At 39.7% G+C, this 24331-nt stretch overlaps 1 protein-coding gene across 1 annotated transcript in view; it reads left to right on the top strand.

Moving 5' to 3' along the window:
- Grm8 (glutamate metabotropic receptor 8) overlaps positions 1-24331 on the top strand; it is a 905007-nt gene that overhangs the window by 157227 nt on the left and 723449 nt on the right. Inside the window, exon 3 of the mRNA XM_029570028.1 lies at positions 8877-9093. Within this exon, the coding sequence (XP_029425888.1) occupies positions 8877-9093 (217 nt within the window). The remainder of the gene's footprint in view (positions 1-8876; positions 9094-24331) is intronic.

The raw sequence follows: 24331 nt of genomic DNA on the forward strand, positions 1-24331 counted from the left end.
AGGGGAAGAAAAAAACTGCAGTACAATGCATGATAAACTCTCCTGCTGTCCCTGACTGCCACAACTTCCCATTTCAGTAGGGTTTCTCTCTCTCTCTCTCTCTGTAAAGCTTTGCTTAGTCTGAGTGAACTGATGTAGGGGAAGAATAAAAAACTGCAGTACAATGCATGATAAACTCTCCTGCTGTCCCTGACTGCCACAACTTCCCATTTCAGTAGGGTTTCTCTCTCCCTTTTGCTAATCTCTATCATGCATCAAAACCCAATGATAAGTCCTTCTCAGGAGTCAAGTATGGGAAATGGACCAAGCAGAAAGGAAGGGATAAATATTTCACATTTGGAATTAAACTGTGGGATCAGGAAGTTTAAGAACTGCCCAGATATGCACAAGGTTCTTGAGAAAGCCTTGATTTGGGAGGGGAATCATACATTGTGCTTTTGGGTGAAAAATTGGGACACTCATCCATCTTCTTTATTGTGTTACCCTTTGGCTTTACATTTTTTCTTTTCTCCCCTCTCCCTACACTATTTTCAGGATGTTGGGAGGAGCATCAAAGCTCAAGGCAATGTTGTAAGAGGAGGACCAGTGATGGGCATTGACTTCTAGCCCTGACTCCTCATTCTTATCTAATTTCTGATTATATACTCATGTTTTGCCACAAGCACAAGTAGATTTAATACTACAGAGCAATGAAGTCTGAACAGACAAAGTTAATGGCCTCAATCATTATGCTTCTTTTGGTCCTGAATTGTGCAGCAACAACAAATCCATCCAAAGGCTGGTGGCAGGAAGCAATCGTTGTGATGGCCACTGTTGCTAAGGACATCATCACAGGAGAAGTGCTCAGGCAAGCACTACCTCCTGAGGGAAGAGCAGAGTTTCAAGCTGATCTTTCACTGGAGAAAGCCAATGATGTTATTGAACAACACAAAGAGCCCACCTCACTAACATGCTCCTCCAAGTCAGACAGTCAATAAATGAACAAAGTTGTTTGCAGGGACAAAAAGAACGAGAAACATTCTTTTTCAAGAATTGATGGTGAAGATGTGTGTAACTCAGGTTTTCTGTTTGCACGTCTGCATTTGATGTGTGTGAGTTTCCTCATAAGAAGATAAATCTACTGCAATTCTGAGGGCTTTCTCTGAGCTCTGCTCTAAGTGGCTTATTGATAGCTTGTCAGGGGTCTTGGCAAATACAAAAGTATGAAGAACAGGCAAGACTCATGCCATTCTGAACAGATAAGGCAAATTTCAAGATCACAATATTTTGATATAGAAATAGTGAGAAACCTTTAAAGGCAGAAGAAATTATAACTCTTCTAGATCACCAAAGAGCGCCTTTGAGTTTCAGTTTCTTCTTATCTCACTTCTTGATCATGGAGAAGTGGGCTCGGTGAAGGGAATGTGAGGAGACACAGTTAGTTTGAAGGAGGTATAAGCAGTTTTAACACTGCCTTAAATAATCAGTCTACAGATGAGGATAAGCTAAAGGGGGTCTTTGATTAGAAATGCAATTTTTATTCAATGACAGATTGAAGCCAAGGGGCTTCCAAGTGTTCCCCAAGATATTTCTGAAGTTTGATGGCTGTTTCTAGCATCCCAAAGAGTGGAGAGACAATTGGGTGCTTCCCTGCTATGAGCCTGCTCATTCTACAACTGAAATGGCACTTAGTTGATTTGAATTAGAATTCTATCACCTTTGGTTGGTAAAATAGATATCTCATGCTGCTCATAAGCTTTAGCAGCTGAATAGACCTTTGATTAATAAATATGAAAAATGGGTAACTTTTTATTTAAATAGCTTTATAGAAAGATCTTTCAAAGTTGGTGTACATGGATGAATATGATAAGTGGTTTGTCCTTGATTGATGAAGAAGCTTGATTTTCTTTCTGTTAATATTTATTGAGCTCTATGTGTTAGAAGCTCATATAATATCTGTAAACAACTCATTGAAGATATCATCAGAGTCTACTTGTTAATAGGGGATGCAGAATATATGTGCACAGAAGTTGTGGTAATAGTAAGGAAGGGAATACCCAGGGCAATGAGTTACTGTAGATAGGAAGCCACAGGATATGGGATGGTCAGAGAGGTTCTATAAGAGGAAGAGACAACTGATGTAAGGCTGAAGAATGAGAAAATCCAGGAAGAAAAGGGAAAAACATGTTATGCTTGAGGAAAAGTGAATGTTCCTGGTCTGGGAGCAAATGGAAAAGCTCCATAATTGGGTCAGGTGAATAAGAGGAAGAGGATCAGATATTAGGTCAAAGGTTCCTATGACAAGAAGTTTGGGCTTTATTTTAAGAGCAAATGGAAAATGACTGAAGGGCTCTGAGAAAGATTTTCATGTCACTTTTCTTTTTAAAATGGTCAGTTTAGGGACTAGAGAGATGGTTCAGTGGTTAAGAGAACTGGCTGTTTTTATAGAAGATCTAGGTTCCAATTCCAGCACCCACATGGTGGCTAACAATTTTCTGTAACTCCAGTTCCAGGGGACCTGATGCCCTCTTCTGTCTTCTGTGGGCACTGTACAACATGGGTGAACTTACACATATGCAGGGATAGTTCACACAAAATAGAAATGAATGAATGAATGAATGAATGAATAAATAAATAAGTAAAATGTTTTTAAGAGGCCAGTTTGGTTGCTGGTGTGTCGTAAGCCGGTACTCTGTCCAGCAGAGTCCCAGAAAGACGACACAGACACCAAGGTGAGGTTCAAGCTTCTGTTTCTCTTTCTTCCTTTATTCTCTCTCTTTCATTATCTCATACACTATGATGCTGCTTCTGTTCTGTTCTATTCTATTATATCTCTCACTTCATTCTCTCTCACTATGATGCTGTTCGTAGGTCTTTCTATTACACACCTCAGTTCTTTATATAGCATTTCCAACAGCCCTCCCCCCAGCCGGTACCAATCAGGGCTCACACACGTGCAGCGGCCAGGCAGAGTGTAGCCCATAGGCACGTAGCAAGATCATCAGGCTGGCAGCACCTGTTTTGGGGCTCACCATACTTCAGAGTTGGGGTAAACAAGCGGGATTCACGAGCCTTGGCAATCAGCCGAGAGTTGAAGTAAACAGCACGAGGTTTGGCAGCCAGCCAGGGCTCCATCTTTGGCTGGCTCGGCTGTGCTCGCTTCCCACACTGGTGTACCATGAATTTGAGACGGGCATTAGTGGAAGTGGGGAGAACAGTCCGAGAGGTATGGGAGTCCAGGTATCACAGTGGTTTGGCCTACAGAATATCTTTTGATTCTTATTTGTTTGGGTACTGTCTGGGATAACCAATAGAGTTATAGACTTTATGTTTAACTTCTAGACAGAAAACATGGGGAAGGCATGCCCTGTCACTCTAAGGGTACTTTCAGAAGTTCTGCTGACCACTGCAAAGAAAGCTGTGAAATGTGGTCTAGTTTACAGTGATCTAGTGCCTAGGGGAACAAGCAGTAGTCTTTGTTAACTTCTATTTCACACACACATGCACACACACACACACACACACACACACGTATGATGCACATATTGAGATTGCACTTTAGCCTCCCCGAGTTCTAAGTCAAATGTTTGGAATCAAGTTTTAGAGTGTTTAAGTCCAAGATTCACACCCTACCTAGTTAAATGGAGATCAAGTAATTAGCTTTATTAACAGCTAGACAAGCGCCAAATCACCCCCTAGACACATGGCTGTGTGTTAAGAACTAGACTGGAGGGAAGTCAGCTTGGGCCTGAGGCCAAAATAGTGTCTCTTACTCCTGTAAAACATCTCAACCTTGGGACAAACTTTTGCCTTCCTAACAGATTTGAAGTCCTGTGCATTCAACCATCAGCATGGGGTTTAGACCCTTTCACACATATGGTTGTCAGAGTAATGTTGTAAGAAGGAAGGCGGGCTTCTGCCCCAGGAAGGGAGCTCCTGCCCATAGAGAGAAGCCTGGGAGGTTTGTGAGTGGGTCTGAGAATTAAGAGACCTTGCTATGCTCTCTTGCCCAGCAAATGGACACCTCTGCCTTTTCCCCTGTCTTTTGGGGGAGAGTAAAGAAGGAACAGACTAGATATGAAATCTTTGTTCTGTAACAGCTCCTCAAACCACAGTTACTGAAGAGAGGAAGCTGAAACATTTTTTAAAGGGGGGGTCTGTGAACGAGAGTTTGGAGTTGGATAATTAATTGCTTCAACATGCTTTATTTGGGTAATGGAACCATGCCTTTATTTTAAGCATGCTTTATAGTCTTATGAAACTTCAGCACAAAGAAAGTGAGAAATGAGGAAAAGCAAAATGACAGGTGTTTTCAAAGATGCAGTTTGAAGCCTTTAGGAGCTAAAAGAGAAAGAAAAGGGAAAAGCCATGTGAGGACAGTGGTAGAATGTTAAAAGGGAATATGGACAAAGGACTAAGAGGTTAGAGTAGGCTTCAGGGTAGAGAGCATAGAGACCTGTCACGTCACAGGCTGTGTGTTAGTCGTAGTAGCCAGGCTTTTGGCACGCTGGAGAGGTAATAGAAGAGAGGTCATCAGAAGGCCTATTTATAAGGTGTGGGTACAGTGACAGGAACTGTCATGGGTTGCTGAAGTACTAAGGAATCAGCAGTGGGGAGAACTGCAGGGGTCACGGTTGAGAATGCCTACTAGAGCTTGGTAGGAGCTATGGCTGAAGGGTCAGGTAGACAACTACCTGGTTAGTGGGGGAAGAAGCTGGAGAAATAAATCCTGATTTCTGTCTCATCCAGATTCTGTCTCATGCTGTGTCTTCTTCTGAACAAACTCAACTGGAAGCTAGAACCAGAAAACCCAGGAGGCTGAGTAGTAAGGAACAGTTGCTTTAAGACTCAGCATGGTGGAGAGGGGTTGAGGGGCAAATGGGGAAAAGCCTGTGTCATACTGTAGTGGAATACAGGGAGAGGAGGCAGTATCAAATTTCCTGTCACAGGTTAATTCGTGAACTCCCTTTGATCATTCATCTCACACTTGCTTTGTAAAGTATTATAGATATCAAATAGAGACTTCAGTTCCAAGAGGATCTGGAGCCAGCCCATAGTCGGGATTCTAATTTCAGATGAAAGGGGATAAGGGAGGGAGGAAAACTGCTTGATAGAGCCTGGGAAGGCTTTTCACGGAAGGGGTGGTATTGGAAGTGTACATAATATCAACAAGTGGAGGAGAGCAGCCTTCTTGCATGGTGGGACATGTGGACAGGGGTGCATGTGCTGCAGCATTATGGATGGAACTCATCAGGAAGGAGGGAGGCTGGTACAGAGCCTGATCAGCATCATGAGCCAGACAAGAGTTTGGCTTTATTCTTAAAATTAGCTAATAGGATTTAGCATTATAAAGGATATTACTTCTTTAAAAGGATAGGTGAGTGATGAATTCTTCCTTCCTTAATGCCTCCTTTTCTTTGCATGTTGTCTCTGTTTTTCATCATTTCCCTTTCCACTTCTCTCTTACACCAGTGCTTTTATATTGTTGTTGTTTGTGATAGATAAAACCTCCAGGGTTAAGGGCATAGTTAGGATGGATTTGATGTAGAGAAAAGAAAAAGAAACATCCAGGTGTTTAATACATTCTCACTTCAGTTGCCAGTAGGGGTTTAATTTGAGGGTAGTTGAAATATTGGGGATGCTGGCATAGGAATTAAAATGCTTAATGAGACAATGTTTAGTGCTCTATGGCAATAAAGTAAAAATGAGATGTGGTTTCGGACAACTTAAAAAGTCTTGAAATACTATCACTGCACCATGACGTTATTGTAGACTGCAAAATAGGAAGAATTGAACAAATAAAATTGCAAACACGTACTCTTACATTACTTTTTCACACATTGATCTCCAAAGAGAAGAATCTTCAAGACTGGGGATAAAGTCCATTACTGGATTAATCAAACAACCATCTTCTGTTTGGAATTTTATTTTATATACCCTTTACACCTGTTTAATTAATCTTAAACATGATGCTGACTGCTAATTAAACAGCCCTGGAAGTGACTGACTGAAGGTAGTAATTTGAGATAATTAGTTTTGGTTTCAAACACTCAATTTTCACACTTTGTGCTCATTTTTAGAAAGGGGTGGCTCATTATTACAGGCGGGGTGGGGGTTGTGTAAGCATTTTACAGCTGGACTCCGAGTAGCTGAGGAAGTGGGAGGATTATGTTTTTAAATAGGACAAGAAAATGCTATAGTGTTATGGAAGTTCCTCTAGAATGTTCTTCTCTTCCCCCAACACACACACACACACACACACACACACACACACACACAATCATGCACACTGTGTCAGACAGTTAAACCTTTTATTAGAACCTAGAGCTACACATGGTTTTTTGATCTCTGGGATTTTTTTTAATTGAGATTTTTAAAATTTCTTACAATATTTCCCACTCAAATCCAGATCCCCTGCTCTATCCATGTCTCTGCCTGTCCCCCACTGAACCCTATGCACTCTGCCATACATGCTGAGTCCTATTCATTCATGTGTTTGTACTCAAATGTCCTTCAGTGATGCATCCACTGGAGTCTAGTCAGCCCATTCATGGTTGTAAGTCATACTCTCCCTCACCCAGCAGCAATCATTGTCAAACTGTTCTCAGTCTAGTGCTGGCCTGCCACCTATTTTTCACCTCCCTTTGGGCCCTTGTTTAATTGAGCTGACATGGGTCCTGCGCTCGATACCACCACTGCCACACTGCCACAAGCCTCCAGTGGCCTGGAAGCCTCCCTGGGTTCATGAACCAGCCCTGGCTATTACAGTCTTTCTGCCTCCTCTTTTTCAATTGTCCCTGAGCCGTGGGTGGGTGAGGTTCCATGTAGGAGTCCCATCCTATTGTGTGGAGGATCCTCTAGAATGTTCTTCTCTTCCCCCAACACACACACACACACACACACACACACACACACACACACACACACATGCACACACACACACACAAATCATGCACACTGGGTCAGACTGCTAAACCTTTTTATTAGAACACAGATACACATGGTTTTGATCTCTGGGAAATTTTTATCTAGTATAGGACAGTGGAAGAGCTCACTGAGAGGTCAGTGGTCTCTTTTCTCAGGTCCTCTAGCATTCGCAAGAAAAGGTGAAGACCCAGACGTCTGTGGTTTAAGATTTGGAGGAGCATCTTGTTGAATAGTCAGGTAGTACAAATGCACACAGCCTAATCAAGCCATCTATCTGTCAAGACAAGACCAGTGTGTCTGGAGGTTTAGAAAGCTAGGGGAGGCAGGAAAGACAGTTTTCATGGTCACACAATGTTAAGCAAGTTATCATGGTCCTCATCAGGAGAACAGAACTGGGAAGAATTTATGGTTAAGTAGGTTGATCCAAGCACTCATTGTCACTGCCAAACTTGGTGGAAATATTGAGCCAGGTTGCACAGAAGCTGAATGAAACTTGTAGTGCTTGGAGACATTATTCTGCCTTTCAGTCTGTGACTAATATTTTTAATTATATCCTGGGAAGTTCAGTGTCATTTCACTGACTGCCATTATGGAGTTGAACTCTGTAGACTAAGGAGTATTCAGATACTGAGCGCTTTTCAAAGACATCAGTAGTGGTTTGGGAATCATCTGGCTAGAGATTGGTGTATGACTGTGGGAACTTGGGACGTACAACCTGGGATGTGGCAAGCCAGAGCTACAATTCCGTTGATATCCCCTTTGAATACTGAGTCTTTAAAAAGTTCTCACTTCAGTTTCCAGTAGGGCTTTAATTTGAGAACTGTATAAATATTGAGGATGTTGGCATAGGAATTATGCTAGCTGCAGGATCTTATGGAGAATAAGGTTAATTGTTTTACATATGAACTGAGGTTCTTTTTCTAAATAAAATCACTGAGTCAGGGTCTCGGGGAGTCAATTTTACCTCTCAACTTACACCCACACCTCAGGGTAGCAGCTGCAGAGTGATGAGATGTCCAGGCACATAGTGTATGCTCTCAGATTATTGAGGAAATGACAGGATTACCAAATTAAAAAAAAAAAACTATGTAGCAATTTATCCTGTCTGTGACAGAAAATAGTATCTTTTCCCAAGAAATTTGTAATCTAGGTGCTTTTTCTATAGGCTGGAAGAATGTTTTTATTAGACAGTACACAATTGACTAGTTTCAAATATTTTTGCATTAGTCAATGATAATACCAGTCATCAGTGAAGAGAATTTGAAAAGTATGCATTTATAATTATTTATTAGCAATTTATCCTGTCTGTGACAGAAAATAGTATCTTTTCCCAAGAAATTTGTAATCTAGGTGCTTTTTCTATAGGCTGGAAGAATGTTTTTATTAGACAGTACACAATTGACTAGTTTCAAATATTTTTGCATTAGTCAATGATAATACCAGTCATCAGTGAAGAGAATTTGAAAAGTATGCATTTATAATTATTTATCAAAATTATAATTTAAAATTTTAAATATCAAGTGTCAAAAGAAATTCCTATTACAGTCCCTGTTAAATTCCCAAAAGCCTAAAGCCAAAGACGTTTCCAGAGATGATCTTTTCTGATGTATGTTTGTACTATGGCTTCATTTCTCTTTCATTCCCACACCAGAACAATCTTTTACAGGATAAAAAAAGCAGCAACAAACAGCGTAAATGTTTTCCTTTGGCTTCTGACCAGTGGAACCTGAAGCAGAAGGACATTGTTCTCAGTGTTTACAAATATGTGCTTCAAAAGAAAGTGAGCCCATGAACTGCTACAAAAGTGCTTTTTAGTTAACTTGGTGTTCCTAAAACCATATTTTGCCTTCAGGTGAACATATCTAGGATTGTGTTATAGCTTTGACTGAGTGGTCTTTTGTGTCCTTGTGATAGTCTGTCACTCTATAAGATACTTCATGGATTGTAATGACCTGTCATTTGTTTTGCAGATACCTCAAATTAGCTATGCATCCACAGCCCCAGAGCTGAGTGATAACACCAGGTATGACTTCTTTTCTCGGGTGGTCCCTCCTGACTCCTACCAAGCTCAAGCCATGGTGGACATTGTGACAGCCCTGGGATGGAATTATGTGTCAACATTGGCTTCCGAGGGAAACTATGGAGAGAGTGGTGTCGAGGCCTTCACCCAGATCTCAAGGGAGATTGGTGAGCATGTATTTACCAGAGGATTGCATTTAGAGGTTATAGGGCGCTAAAATCTGGACACCTCCAAATGCTCTCTGCTATGCATGGGATAATTAGAACTCCCAAAGATGCATGGCCCAGGCTGTCCTCTGTGCAGGGAAGCTGCGTACATTATAAATGATTTCATTGTTCATAGGTCTGTTAAGGTGATACTTTGGTGCTAATTTGAGAAATAGAGGTCCTGACTTAGGCATTTTTTTTCTTTTTGGAGTTATTTGTTTTGATGAGGAGTTGGTTGGCACCTTATAGCCACTGTAAATTTGAATAATTGACATAGTATTTGATTATTCTAGATAGAAGTTTACATTAGCAAGTCATCAAATTTTTAAAAAGTCAGTGGAATTTAACTTTCAATACTAGAGAGATTAACACTAGCAATCATCTTACAGCAGTGTCAGAGCAGCCCTGGGCTGTTCCTAAGTAATATTCTCACTGTCTTATTTGACTTTTTGCATTTTTCATTCATATATAAACTCTAGAGATTACAGAGGAATGAAGGGGAAATTATGAAAACTTAGTTAGGGAAAAGTGTTGACAAGCTCTGTCCTGGGCTGTCTTCAAAGAGCTTTTAAAATCTCTGTAAATATTTTAATTTCAAACCAACATGTATGGTTTCCCATGAGATTGTAAATCCATTCTACTCCTAGGACACAACAAAACAAAACAGAATGACAACAGAAAATAACTTATAGCATGAATCTATTGACAATTAGTCAATTATATTTCTCTGTAGATGAAAGGGGACATATTATCACTTGAATAATATTTTTGTTAAAATGAATGAATTTTTCTGTATGGATAATAACAATAGTTTTCTAAAAGGTTCAAATGTCTATTGACTATTTTTAAGTAGTTTTGAACTTCAAGAAAGAAATTGTGTTGATCAGTTAATTGTCTCTGTTGGAAGTTTCAGTTCAGGAGCTGATTTGAATTTAGCCATCATTACTAGGGATAAAGAATCTAAAGTTATTAAAATAAGATTTTCACTTTAAAGAGTTTACATGCCTAGATCTTCTCTTTTGGGCATAATAGGACAGGGAACTTTCTTATGTACAGTATCTTGTGTATTTGGCATTTGTTCTATTGGCTGGGCTGTTGCAGAAACTCTAGAAAGAACCTCGTCTAGTTGGTTAAATTGGGTGAGTTGATTTAAGTGGACAAGTGTTCATACCAATTCTGTCTGCAATCTCATAATTGCTGTTTTTTTTTAATTTTAAGCTATATCACTGTGACTATAAAAATGATTTAAAACCTCCTGCTCAACTTTACATTATATTATTTTCTTGGATAAAAGTCCCAAGTTTATCCTTAAAGGAAATGCCTACTCAGATGAAAACAATAGCTTCTGGAGGCAGGGCTAATCCATTATTCAAGCCACTGATGTCAGTTCTCACCAGAGTGATAATTCAACATGAGGAGGAAACTAATAGAGTATGTATTGAAATAAGTTTTCTGCAGTGATTCTGAGCATTCTTCAATGCCAGGATACATTTTGTGTCTGTGAAGCAGGTTACTATGAAAAATTCAAGAAGGACATAATTTGGCTATTGTAGAATCTGATATAATATATTGTTCTAAAAGTTAAGTGAGAGTACAATTTGATTGTTTGACTAAAATAAGGAATACTTACTTTCCCTTTCTTAGGAGTGTTGCTGTGCTCTGGTAGTGCTGTCACAGAGGAGTCAGATCCTGCCATTCATGGTTCCCGTGTCTTAGTCATTAGTATGGGATAAATAATTTTAGCACCTTGTGTATGCCCCTGATTAGAGCAACACGTTTTTTTTCTATGTTGGCCCTTTCAGTATTCTGGGACTTGATTGGCTGTCCATTCTATTTCAGTTCTCACTTATCTGGGGAATGGAACAGGGATGGATTGTCAATTAATATGCAGAATACTGAAAAGGCCAAATTAGTACCACGACAGAGTATGCCATGGAATATATTAAATATCAAAATCATCCCTCATTTTAATGACAAAGATTTTTATCTAGAACAAAAATAGCTGAAAATTAAACCTTTTACATGACAACGATATTAATGGGAATGGCCAATGGTAGCAACTTAACCCATTGTGAGTTATCTGATGACGCTAATGAAAATTCATTAGCTCCTTCCTTAACATTTGCTGCTCTTGCTGCAACATTGATGGCATCTTTGCCACCACATTAGAAATGTTTATTTAGAAACCTTAGTGTCTTATCTGAAAGGGAGATGTATAAATTCTCCTTTTTGGTGTATCCTCCCATTAATAAAAGGATGTATTTCTCAACTCCTATAAATAAAACTTTCCGTACTCTGTTCTGAGTTTCTCTCTTTAGCAACATTGATTGCTAAGAAATTTCAGTGTAAATTGAAGCATCCTATGTTTTATCTCTGATTAATTCAGGCAAATCGTAATGGAATGATAACAGAATGAAAATCCTTTTAGAGATAAATTGCTTGTTCTGTTTCATTAGAGTGTTTTTCATTTTAACAAAATTTGAGACGTGAGGAAGTGTTCTTTGTGAATCTGGGAGAATGAAGGTTATGAATGAATGGTAGTTGTGAACATGCAGCCATTGATGGATGCAGCAGTTGGTGGTGGCTGTTCTCTAGGCAGTATCCTTGTGAAGGAGATACCGGAGGCTCTTGATTTCCCAGTTGTCACAGTTGCCATATTTTGGCTATCTCTTTAACAAACAAACCCCCCAAGCACATTTGGAATTTCATAAATAGCACAATTTGACTAGAGGGTAGTATAAAATAAGGTAGAGGAAACAAAACTGAAAGGGTAGACATTGACATGCGTTTGAGTATTGTACATCATGGGGCATTTATTTTAGCCTTGATTTCCTGAATGCTGGAGGAAACTTTTAAGGGCTGAGGAAATCCACCAGGATAAGTGCTTAAGTGGAAGATGGAGAGACCAGTTAGGTGATAATAGAAATAGAAAAGTAGACAGATATGAGAGATATTTCTGAGGTTGAGTCCATGGAACTCCATAACTGATTAAATGTAGATCTTGAAGGTAGAAAAGAAGTTAAAATTGAGCATAAAATTCTATACCTGCAGCTCAGAGAAGGCAAGTAATGTGCCCAGAATAATAGTGGAAAGAGCTGGTTTGGGGTGGAGAGCACTGAGTTTCATCAGGAACACACTGGGCTTCAGGTAACAATACAGATCTCTGTGGAAAAGAGCAGCAAGGAGCGAACATTGCTCTAGCTAAGCAGGAACCAAGACACAGACCTGAAGATCATTCTCACAAAATCATAGTTAAGAAAGGAATGGTGGATGTTGAGGTAGAACGTACAGAATGAGACACAAAGGAGGCTGAGGAGAGACTTCTGGGGATGACTTTCACGAGAATAATGGCCTCTATATGGTAGTGGGAAAGAAAGCCTAGGGTAGTGATCTTTCTTCTTGGTGGAGGGCTCTTGGTCACTTCTCAATGTTTTTATTATGGAGGTGGTAGAGGAGGTGATGGTGGTGGGGGTGGTGGTAGTGGTGGTGGTGGTGGTAGTGGTGTGGTGTGTGTGTGGTGTGTGTGTGTGTGTGTGTGTGTGTGTGTGTGTGTGTGTGTGTGTGTGTAGGAAAAAAATATCTAAGGATCTTGAATAGTTTTTCATAACAAAACAGCAACTTTTCCCAGTGGGCAAAATTGAGTATTGAATATCTAAGGATCTTGAATAGTTTTTCATAACAAAACAGCAACTTTTCCCAGTGGGCAAAATTGAGTGTATTGAGTTGTTACAGAGAATCATGCTATGTGATTGACAAGGGTGTTTAGTTCTTTGAGCAGTCATAACAAAGAATCACATTCTGGATGAATTAAAATAGTACTTGTTCTCTCTCATCTCTGATGACTAGAAAGCTGAAACCAAGCCATCTTCATGGCTATGCCTCTTCTAAGACCTTGGGGGAGGATCTTCTTTCCCTTGGAGCTTCTGGGCTTTGCCAGCACTCCCTAGTCTTCTTTAACTTGTAGACACATCACTTCGATCTCTGCCTCTTTAATCACAGAGGCATCATCTGCTTTGTTGTGTCTCTGTATCTTCTTTTCTCAAAAACAAGCAGCCATAGTGAATTAAAAGCCTGTCTTACCCTTGGATGATCTTATTGTGGTTAATTATATTTGCATTGACTCTTTCTAAATGGTCACATTTTGAGTTATTGAGGTGAGGATTTCAGCACATCTTTGTAGTAAATGGTTCAACTCATTGCAGGTGTAATTGTGAAGTGCTCAGAGGGTATAGCTTCCAGAGAAGGGAGTGGGAAGTGGGCCAGAACAACAGGTTGGTGATAAGAATGTGAAGGTGGTGACTGGACAGAACTTACTAGTTTCAGAAGTTCCTTTGTAGTCTTCTGCAATTCTACTTTTCTGACTTGATTCCTTATAGGAATAAGATGACACAGAGGATAATCTGGAGTTTCAGACTGGAGCAGGTTAGGAGAGATCCAGTATCTGTTTTTTTTCTTGGCTCCAAAGTTGTCAAGAGCTTCTAGTAGGGTTGACAGGGGCACTGCAAATGCGACTGTAAACATGCTGTGCAACTCCCTTTCCTGTGCAGTTCCAAAAGCTTCTCTTTTTATAACACCTGGAATATTCTGAATATCTAGAGAGTTTCTTCTAGCCTAATTTATTTTTATTTTCCCTTTCGGTCTGTCTTGGTTCAAGGGAAGGGAACAGCTTAGTTCCTCCTGGTTAAGACTTATTCACCACCCAGGTTACATACCCTCCAATTTTAGGGCTACAGTCCTCTATTTGTCTTATTTTAATTATTTAATATAAGGTTTCATTGATATTTTAATAAAGGGCTGATGACATTTGCTCCTGCTTTTCCACCATAAGCTGTGGAGCTTGTAGCTACCGACTCAATAAATGACTACCATAAGTTTTTAGACAGGTTCTTTCACTTCTTTGTCTTACCTTATTACACTATTGTAAAAGAAAGACAGGATAATAAATGTTAATGCTACCACTGGCATTATAAGGACAGGGAGCTAAGACTTTATCTTTGAAGATAAAAGGAATTTGTGAAAGCATGATATCTTTTCATTGTGGATCTGTACAGTATGGCAACACACCTCCTTTAATCAGTCATTATGTTTATGAATGACTTATTGAAGATGACAGGCCTTCAAGTCATCGCATATATTACAAGGGCAAAATAGACCTGAATCTGTCAAATCTTCTATTGGATGTGACTTTTTTTATTTTCCAATTTGCAGCTCCTGGAAGTTTCTGACTATTGTCTGACACGTATCAGAATTTTAAAATCTCAGGATTAGAAGGGACAATCATTTTTTTTGTTTAAAATATTAATGGGATACCCTAATTTAATTAATCAGTTTTTTTTTGTATATGAAGTGACTGACACCTGCCAAATAATTTGAGTGTGATTTAGTTTTGGTGAGGATCAAGAGATAAAGGGAAATTTTATTCCTAGTATAAAATTGAGAAGTGCCCACTGATCGTATTGTTAAACTTTGTGTTGTTTTAAAAAGAAAGCATCCCCCTCCAGGTTATAAACAGGAATCACATTTCTATTAACTGATATGGATTCACTTTACGATTAAAACAGAATCTTTTCAATGACAGTAAGAAAAGAACACATAAAGAGCAGTTTTCCCCTCGGATGTTCATTGCTGTGGAAAAATGACTTCTAGCAGGCAGAAATCAATTTGACAAAAGTGTTAGTGTTCTAAAATACTATGAACGGAAGGAAACATTTTAATTCAATTGAAAATTTTACTTTATATTCCTGCAGCTGAGTTCCATTGATAACACTACATTTCAAGTTGCAAATCATATTTAATTAATATTAACACCAGGTAATTGGCAAGAATAACTTCAAAGGAGGGCTGAGGAAATTGCAAATTGGAACTGCAGGTGCACCAATCCTGTAAGCTTTGGAGGGCTCCAAAGGAAGTATATATGGTTTTAACAGTTACTGCAGAACCTGATCAAATAGAGTATCATTTCAAAGCTGTTCTTCATTCTGGCCTTTCCTAATATTTAGGGCTTAATAATTGCCAAGTATCAACAACAGCTGTTCATATGAATTAGAAAACAGCATTCAAACAAATGCTTTAAAACCTATAATTCCAATGCTGTAGTTAACATTTTAGTAAATAATGGTAGTTTGATTCTGTGGAATCCATTTTAGAGTCAAAAGACCTTCTTTAAATCCCTTTTCTTTAATTATGAAACTATTAATGAACTTCCCTGAGGATTAATTTGTCTGTGACGAAGGGCTTGTCCACCCAGTGATCATCATGTGATATAATGCTATTTATTTGTACTTATATAAGCTCTAGGGTGTTGTTTACTATCAAGTATTGCTCATGAAAGGAATGGAGAGACATAGCTCTTTCCCCGTGACATACAAAGCTGCATATGATCACAAGGGTTTTAAGTGCAATTGCCTGCGAGTAGGATTTGAACTAGCAGAGATGGCTTTGCTTGACTTGCTAATCAGCTCCAAACTAACCACATATGGCAGTTCTGCCCCCTCCCTTCTCTATACTAGTTCTCCAGAAAACATCCCTGGCAGGTGTTCTGCTTCAAGTCTTATTTTAGTTCTCAGATATTCAGTGTCACTTATCATACCATCTGACAGCTGTCTTTGCTTGAATTAATTCTGTTGTCATTTTAATAGAGCTAAGATTTTTTTTTACAAGTTTTCTGTATATGCTTTATCCTTCATAACAAGTTCACACAGGTCCCCGTGTGCCATGCTATGCTACCATTCATTGCTCTGATCATAATGCTGATTTATCTGTGTGTTCCTTCCATTCAAACATTTTTTTTTCTCAGTGGAAAGAGCCAGTGCCCAACAGAGTGCCTGTCCCACAACACATGCTTTATGAATTTCTATTTAATGGCCATTGTCACCAGATTCCTGGTTTTGTTTGTCATGTGAGCCCAGAGGTTAGGCTTGCTCAGGCTTTGGGAAGAGAAAGGCAAAGATGGTTCCAGTAATGACTCATACAAATCATTAGCTAATGTGTAACTGTAAGAGAGCTTTCAGGGGTTTCTGTACTATTGGGCCACTTTTCCTGTGTGCTGAAAAATACTAAATGACTATTATTAATACGCTAAGCTCAACTCGAATTCCTGAGTCAGAAAACATTGGGGAGTGTTTAAGAACTTCTTGTTGGCTTAGCTTATTTTACAAATATTTAATTGGGACTTTGTATGACTTAATTGTGTTATAACTCGATTTCCTTATCTGTAGAATGGAGATAACAATTGTATAAGAAGTGAATGAGATGGATGTGCTGGCATGCATCTTTAATTTCAGCAGAGGCAGAGGCAGGCAGCTTTCTGTGAGTTGTTGACCAGCCTGGTCTGCATAGTGAGTTCCAGGTCAGCCAGGGCTACATAATGAGATCCTGTCTCAAAAAATAAAAAAACACCCCAGAATTTAATGAGATCCTGTATAAGAGTGGGGGACACTGGACAAGTATCTTTTATTGTTGTTGTTGTTGTTGTTATTGAGACATGGTCTTGTTATGAAAGCCAGGGCTGACCTCAAACTTCCAACCCCCCTGTCTCAGGTTTCTGAGTACTGGGAACACAAGTACATGCCATCTCACATGTTGCATTTTGTGAGAAGCCTGTGGCCTTGCAGTGGTCTGTATCTTTGTATCTTGTTTGTTCAGTGAGCATAAGGCAGTTTTTCTCGTACTGGCTTAACTTATTGTTCTTTTTATTCCTAGCATGACAAATATATTACATAAGACAGAGTTAGCATATAGTTGAATACATGAATTAATTATGTCATCACTGGCTCCCCAATCTGCCTACTTGTTTTTTTGTTTTGAACCTTCTAAATATTAAGTGATTCAGCCAGCATCTACAGTGAATGCACCATGAGTATGCTGTATTTGTGTCAGTTTTGAGGATAAAGAGATGAATCATAGCCTCTGTTTTCCAGAAGGTCACTGTCATTATGTGTCAGAGAAAACACGTGAAAATGAAAAATTACAGATTATGACCATTGTCTTGATGGCGGCATCATTTAGAGGTCACACTCAAGAACAGCAGATCCAAGACAGGGCCTCCTTCAGTTCACATAACAAAATGACTTGTCAAGAGACAGTGGGGTGCTGGTTGGTGGGTTCTAAGCTCCAAGGGGGTGCACAATGTGATGTGAGTTAATTTAAATAACTTGAGCAGAAACAGTTCTGAGAATAAGCCCCACAGAAATGGAACGTAGACTATGCCAACTCTGTCAGAGTACGGATTTGCAAAAAGTTTAATATGTGTAAAATGAAAACTGTGTTTGATAATTCCTGATTTGTTCAGCTATTGATAATTATTTGCAGTATCCTCTTGCAGACCATCAGGATCTGACTTGCTCTGATATGCAAGTCATCACCTAAGCCCTTGGCAGCATTTTAAATGTTGCTCTGTTTCTGAGAGTGAGCCAGGAACAATGGTTTATACACAGCCTCAACCCATAAGTTGCTAGGTGTGTAACTGGTTTCCCAGGTGTGCACCTTCTCCTCAGGTATGAGCCCTTGGCTCTTCTTGTTGTTGCAAACCTACAGTGTCCCACCCTTAACTTGACTGATGGATTTGTTGCCACACTCTGATCTTTCAAGCTTGGGCCATGATGTAACAGCTATTTGTCACCTTTTGCCTGTGTCGTTGCATCTGCTCATCTGCTTGTGCACAGCTGCTCGGGTCTGTCTCCATGAAACCATCAAGCAGAACCTTCACTTTGCCCTGACCTCTAGTGTATGCCAGGGTTCTGAGCCTGTGTACTTTTCTGTCTTTACATTTCTCAAGTCCTTTCAGTATCATATTCATAGATAAGACACTACAAGTAAATGAATGGTCATAATTCTGTAAAATAAAAGAATTCACCTTTAGGCAGTAGTTTAATTCTCTGAAATTCTTGTACAAACGCTTAGAAAGGTTCAAGATATGTCACATTAGAAGTGTGGTCTCTGAAATTACTTTTTCCTTCTATTTAACTCCCATTGACAACTGCATCAGTTACCTGGGGTTGCTGTAACAAAATACCACAAATCAGGTATATTTAAGCAATACAATTGTATTTTTGATGGTTTGGAAGTTCCAGACAAAAGTGCTATCAAGGTCAGCTAACTCTTTCATGACCCTCTTCTAATGGTATATTGACAATCTGTGTCGTTTTTTAGAAGGTAGAAGTATCATTGTGATCTCTGCCTTCATCTTCACGTGCTTTTCTCTCTTCCTCTCTGTCTCTGTCTCTTTCTCTATTTCTGTGTGTGTTCAGTTTTCTCTCTACTTACATGATCACCAGCCATATTAGATTAGGGAGTCATCTTACTCCAGTATGACCCAGTATGACTTCATTATAATTTAATTAACTCTGCAATGACCCTTTTACAAATACAGTCACAATCAGAAATATGAAGAGTTAAGCGGTTTTTTTTTCAGGGATGTGTACAGTTCAATCCACAGCACCAAATATAGAAACTGGATTGATGGAGTTTTGCTTGAACTACGTCCATACTTGTCATTCATCCTTTGAGTAGGTTTCTGATCACTTGGTTTTCCCTGAGAGACAGTCTTTGTAGTTAGGTGAGCTACCCCATTTCCTTTTGTTCTTGCCACATGATTCTTGTGCACCTTAATACCAAATGCCCAAGTCAAGACAAAAATCATTTTTTCTTTACACTTGGCCCCAAAGAAGTCATGTTCTTTTACTTTACTTTCTAAAGACATTTCCTTAGTAAAGACATTCTGTTTGGAAACTCCAGTAAAGGAGAACTTTAAGGTGCAATCTATACTTTACAGTGTTGGTAGAAGGAGGTAATAGAAAAACATCGTTCTGCAGAAATGAAGCAACATCAGAATCCATTTATGTCATTTTTATAGGCCTTAAAAGAGTTGGCCTGAGAATTAGAGATGTTTTTCCAGTTTACTTCATAACTTCTCAACTAGGCAACAATTATAGTTTCCTTAAAATAAATGGCTCAAGAATAATAAAACCAGAAGGCTAGAAGATGAATAATTGATTGAAATAGGTGCCTGTTGTTGCAAAGGTTATATCCCTTGGAAAGACTGTTGCATGGACTCTTCTTCAGCATCTGCATGCTTGATGGATCATGGTTTTCTTTCCTTGCTGCTTGCACTGCTACCTGACCAAAGCCATTTCATGATCCACTGGGGACCTCACAAGGAGAAGCTAGGGGAAGGAGAGAAAGTGACCATCAAGTCAGCACATTTTGTTTCTTGTTAACAGCTCTGGGAAGCGGGCTGGTCAGAAAAGGAATTTCAAGTAATGATTTAGACATATCTTTAAGGCAGTTGTAGCAGTAAGGAAAAAAATACTGCCTCTTAGAGCAGCTCATATCCACTTCCAAGGCAGTGGCACACACAGCCATGTGACTCTGGAGTCACATTTACATCATATATCATGGCTGGCATGCATGTAATGGGCTATTAAGGGAAAGAGGGATGTTCAGTGCATATTGCCAATCTTTTGTATTGGGTATCATGGAAGGCAATCACTCTGTTCTCTTTTAAAATGTTGCTTGATGTTATTGTCTGAGGAAACCTTCTTAGATGAAATTACTTATGGCAGCTGAGCTAACCTTTTTTCCCCACAAATTTTCAAGCTCCTATCTATGTGTTGGGGCCTTGTTTTAGATGGTAGGAATAAGATGCTAATGAAACTGACCAGGTTCCTGACCTAGTGGGGTTTCTAGTCAAACTTATTTATGGGAATACAAATAGGAGAAAGGTTCTAAATACTGTAAAAATATATTACATGAAATTCACAAAAAATCGATAAGAAAAAGAAATTTAAAATGTGGGTTTTGTGTCCTTTTAGTCCTGTATCCATCTAGAATATGGAAATTTATTCTGAGCTACAGAGTGAGATGCCTTAGACTGAGAGTCCACACCAAAAAAACTAAGAGTGGGCTTGTGTCTGTCACACATACAGCTGGATCCCTTGGGTGTTTGGAGATGCAGAAGTTTGGTTAGGATGTTTGTGGCTTACTGGTGAGGAGGATTTCAAAGAAGCCATATGTGTATGCTTGCATTTGTGTGGGCTTATAAAGAAGATTAGGCCTGGAGCAGCTGAGGAGACAGGCAGCTCACTGGGTACAGAGGTTTAGGAGTAATGCCACCTGCCAGAGGGGCACAGAATTCCACTCAGACAGAAGAGTGTAGGTCAGAGATCATGATTCCGGTGATGTCCTTAACCTACTGCAGCATGGCATGAGATTCACACTCTTTCCCTCTTAGCCCCAGGTTGGTCTGGTTAATACCTCCTTGTTGATCCATTCTTGGTTCCTTCCTAGAGGCCTCTTTCCTAGAGTTTCTCTAGCCTCTCCTTCTCCCAGCTATACCAAGTTTCTCTTCTAGGGGTGTGTATGTGTGTGTGTGTGTGTGTATGTGTGCAGGCACATGTGTGTGTTCATATGTGTGTAGACTCATGTGTATGTGAGGGCAAATGTACATGTCTGAGTTTATGCATGTGAAGCTCAAAGGACAATCTTGGGTATCATTCCTCATTCCTTTTTTTTTTTTTTTTTTGAGGCAGGGTCTCTCTCTCTGACCTGTAGCTTAATAGAATGAGTGAGCCCTGGGGTCACTGTCTCCATTATAGGCACATGCTACCACCCTGGTTATTATTTTTTATAAAAACAAACAAGCAAGCAAACAAACAAACAAATGGTCTGGGGCTTGAACTCAGGTCCTTGTCTTTACAAGGTAAATGCTTTACAAACTGACCTATCTAGACTTAGATAAGGAGAAACTTTATTTAGAAGAAATACTGCAGTAGAGAGAATGAGCCAATCTTAGACATCAGCAGCTGTCACAAAGTCGGAGAAATAGGCTTTTCTTCTTTAAGGTAGGAAGGGCTGAGCAAATGTTTAATAGGATGATTAAAGGGAAGTTGCAGCATCATCAGTGGGTTCTGACAGGACAGTCCCTGCTGTGATCAGCTGTTTTCCAAGGAGAAACAAATGAAGGAGACATATTCCAGTGGCTAGTCTTTGCTAACATTTGGGGGAAAACATAGTTCAGGGCCCTGTAGGAAGGAGTGAGTTCTGTCTAGACCTGATAGAGCATAAGAAGCTGGTCACTGTGAATGCTTTCATGGTACCATGCAGCTACCTTACTACTTCGCATTTTAATTATCTTTCTTTCTTCAAAGGCAGTGAGTGTACTTTACTTAATCTTACGTTGCTGTAAGATCTTAAAGATGCTCTTATAATGCTTCTTGAATGAGTGAAGAAATTGACACATGGCAGATGAGTGTAACCTAGAGACAGGAAGCAGCTGGCTCAGGGAAGGATAGATTGATCAGGCTGGGAGTACAGATGAAAGGATTCTGCAGCAGAAGTGGGACTCTGACCCTGAGTTCAGCATCACGTGTTTCCTGGTGGCATTTGAGAGATATATGTTAGGGCAACCATGGCCGTGTCTGAAACAGGAAGGTACGTAGACAGAGGAGAGCCAGAAAACCAAAATTCAGGGCCAGGTTTAAGTTGGGAAACAGAAACATTAGCTTAAGTAGATGACAGCAAGTCCATGCCCAGATTGTCATACTTGATTCTGAGAACAAGCAGCAGATGGAGACTTTATATTTCTCATGGAAAAAAAGCTAAGTTAAGGACCCGAGCTCTGCTACATTTGACAAATAGTGTTGTATGCAAAATTCAGGAAGTATATTAATTTTCTGAATGTATTAGTCCTTTTTCAACTGATTTTGAGTTTCCAGGTGTATAAATGTGTGAATGTTATTCCTGACTGCAAGATTCCATAAGGGTCTAGAGCTTCCGATGCTTCTAATGTAGAGTCATGCTCCAGGTTCTGGGGGCTTGCTTATTCATCATTCCTTCCGTATATGCTTGATGCTTATGTGAAGTTCCATGCTTATGCTAGATGCTGGGAATTCATAGATCTGGTCTCCAGCCTCACTAGCCTAATTTAAAAACAAATAAAGGAAACAAGATCATGATTACAGATTGTTTTACTAAGAAACAAATGCCCGTTTATGATGCTTTTGGAGAAATAGCCAGGAAACTGTGGTGGCTAGAATGCTGCAGAAGTTGTTGCACACGAGATGAGCAGGAAAAGGCATAATTGGCTACAGCTGGGTAGGCCGTGCAGGGATGTGTGGGTGTTATTCTAACGTAACAGGAAGCCTTTGAGAGGGTTTAGAGAATGCCATGGCATTATTTAGGCTTTAAGATAATGTACAGGAGGCTGGAGAGATGGTTCAGTGCTTTGCAGCACTGACTGCTTTTGCAGAGGAACCGGGTTTGGTTCCCAGCTCCCACATGGTGGCCAACAACCACTTTTAACTCCACTTTCAGGTGCCCTCTTCTGGCCTCCCCAGGCATTGCATGCTCACTGCACGTATGGAAGCAAAACTTACTCATACACATAAAATAAAAATAAATAAGTTTTAAAAGGATAATGTACAAAAGCTGTATTACAAGGACAAATGGGAGCAAAAGTTGAATTAGAGATTAATTGCAGATCTCTGGGAAAGGACTGGGGTTGGCTTGTGTCAGAGTGGATATAAGGGAAATAAGTGTAGAGTATAATTGGCAGAAGCAGGGACAAAGTCCCAGGCCTGGAGACAGGTCCCTTGAAGATGTGAGCATCCCTTCCCTTGAAGCAAAACTCTGGTAGGATGGTAGGACATCTTGGCCAAGATGAGGGTGTATGTACAGCCCTTAGATTGGGATGACTGTGTCAGAATTATCAAGTGGCTCCCCTGGAGGAGGGCTCAGGGGAGGGGCATCAGATGAATTATTTCTTGGCAAAAATTCACTCTAATTGGTACTTCAGTGAGAAACAACTAAAAAGGTAAATGACCCCCAGGTTGTTGTTACTTTTTAAAATCAGAAAATCTATTTAGAGAGCTTTATTTCTAGTTTTCCTAGGTGGCTGGAGGACCTGGAATTTGGGGTGTTCTTAATAAACACTCTCCCCTTAATTCAAATTTCTTATCACTCTTCTTGCTCTCTGTGTTAGGATTCATTTTAAAGCTCATTAATCATTAGGCAGTTTTCTGGGCATTTTTGTGCTTTCACAATACAGTGGTAATTCTGGCATCATTCCTGGTTCCACATGGGTAAAGGTCATAGGAATTGATTATTTAACACTTTTGTCTCTAGAAATTAGGTTTAATGTTCCTTTCATTTGGAGTAGGTAAAATTAAATTTTGAGGGCTAGAGAGATGGTTCAGAAATTAAGAGCACTAACTGTTCTTACAGAAGACTCGGGTTCTAACCCTAGCACCCACATGGTGGCTAACAACTGTCTGTAACTCTAGTTCCAGGAAATCTGACGCCCTCTTCTGTCTTCCATGGACACTGCATGACATGGGTGCACTTACACACATGCAAGTACAATACTCATATACATTAAATAAATGAATAAATAAATAAATAAATAATTTGACCTAACCACTTTTGACTTAGAAATTATAACAGTACTATATATTTGAAAATATGAACTATCTGCTTACCTAACCCCCCTCAAAGCCTGAGTGGAAGATGGAGGCCTTCTTAGGAATCTCTTTTTCTCTCTTGGGCCAAAATAAAAGATTCTCTTTAGACAATTCAGTGAAAGGAGAGGAAGCTGATGCATATTAGTGCTTATTTGACATATTACATCTAATATTTTACTATGTTACCATGAAGATATTCCCTCTGCTTATGTGAAGTTCCATGCTTAAGCACAGCTTAACATAGCCTAGTTAGTAGGTAAGTAACAGGCTTGGATTCAAACCCAGGGCTCCTCGACTCCATGTGCATATTTTTCACTACTTCCTGCTACTTAGTTTTGGGGGTTGTTCGCTTTGGATTTTATAGACATGTCTCACATCCTTGCCTCATGAGGCTGCAGCAGTACAAAGAGACAGAGCTCTGAACACAGCTTCCTTTCTTACGTTTCCTTCCTTCTCCCCTCACTTTGGCTTGAACATTTCCTAACATTTCCTGTGTGGGATGGGAATACTGCATCCATGGTGTTTTTCTGGAGTGCTTTACATTCTTAAGTCCTAAGCATAAGCAATACTCCTCTGTGTAACTTCTGTGATCCCCTGAAGTAGTTCTTGTTGAGTTTGTCTCTGATTACAGCACTGTGCATACATTAGGAGAGAAAGCATTTATTTTACTCAGTCAACACCCATATTTCAGCAGTGAGGAAACTTAGGGTTCAGAAACTGAAAGAAACCTAGAGACCAGTCTG

Source organism: Nannospalax galili, unplaced genomic scaffold, assembly GCF_000622305.1.
Source record: "Nannospalax galili isolate Female #2095 unplaced genomic scaffold, S.galili_v1.0 scaffold660, whole genome shotgun sequence".
Classification (NCBI taxonomy): Eukaryota; Metazoa; Chordata; class Mammalia; order Rodentia; family Spalacidae; genus Nannospalax; species Nannospalax galili.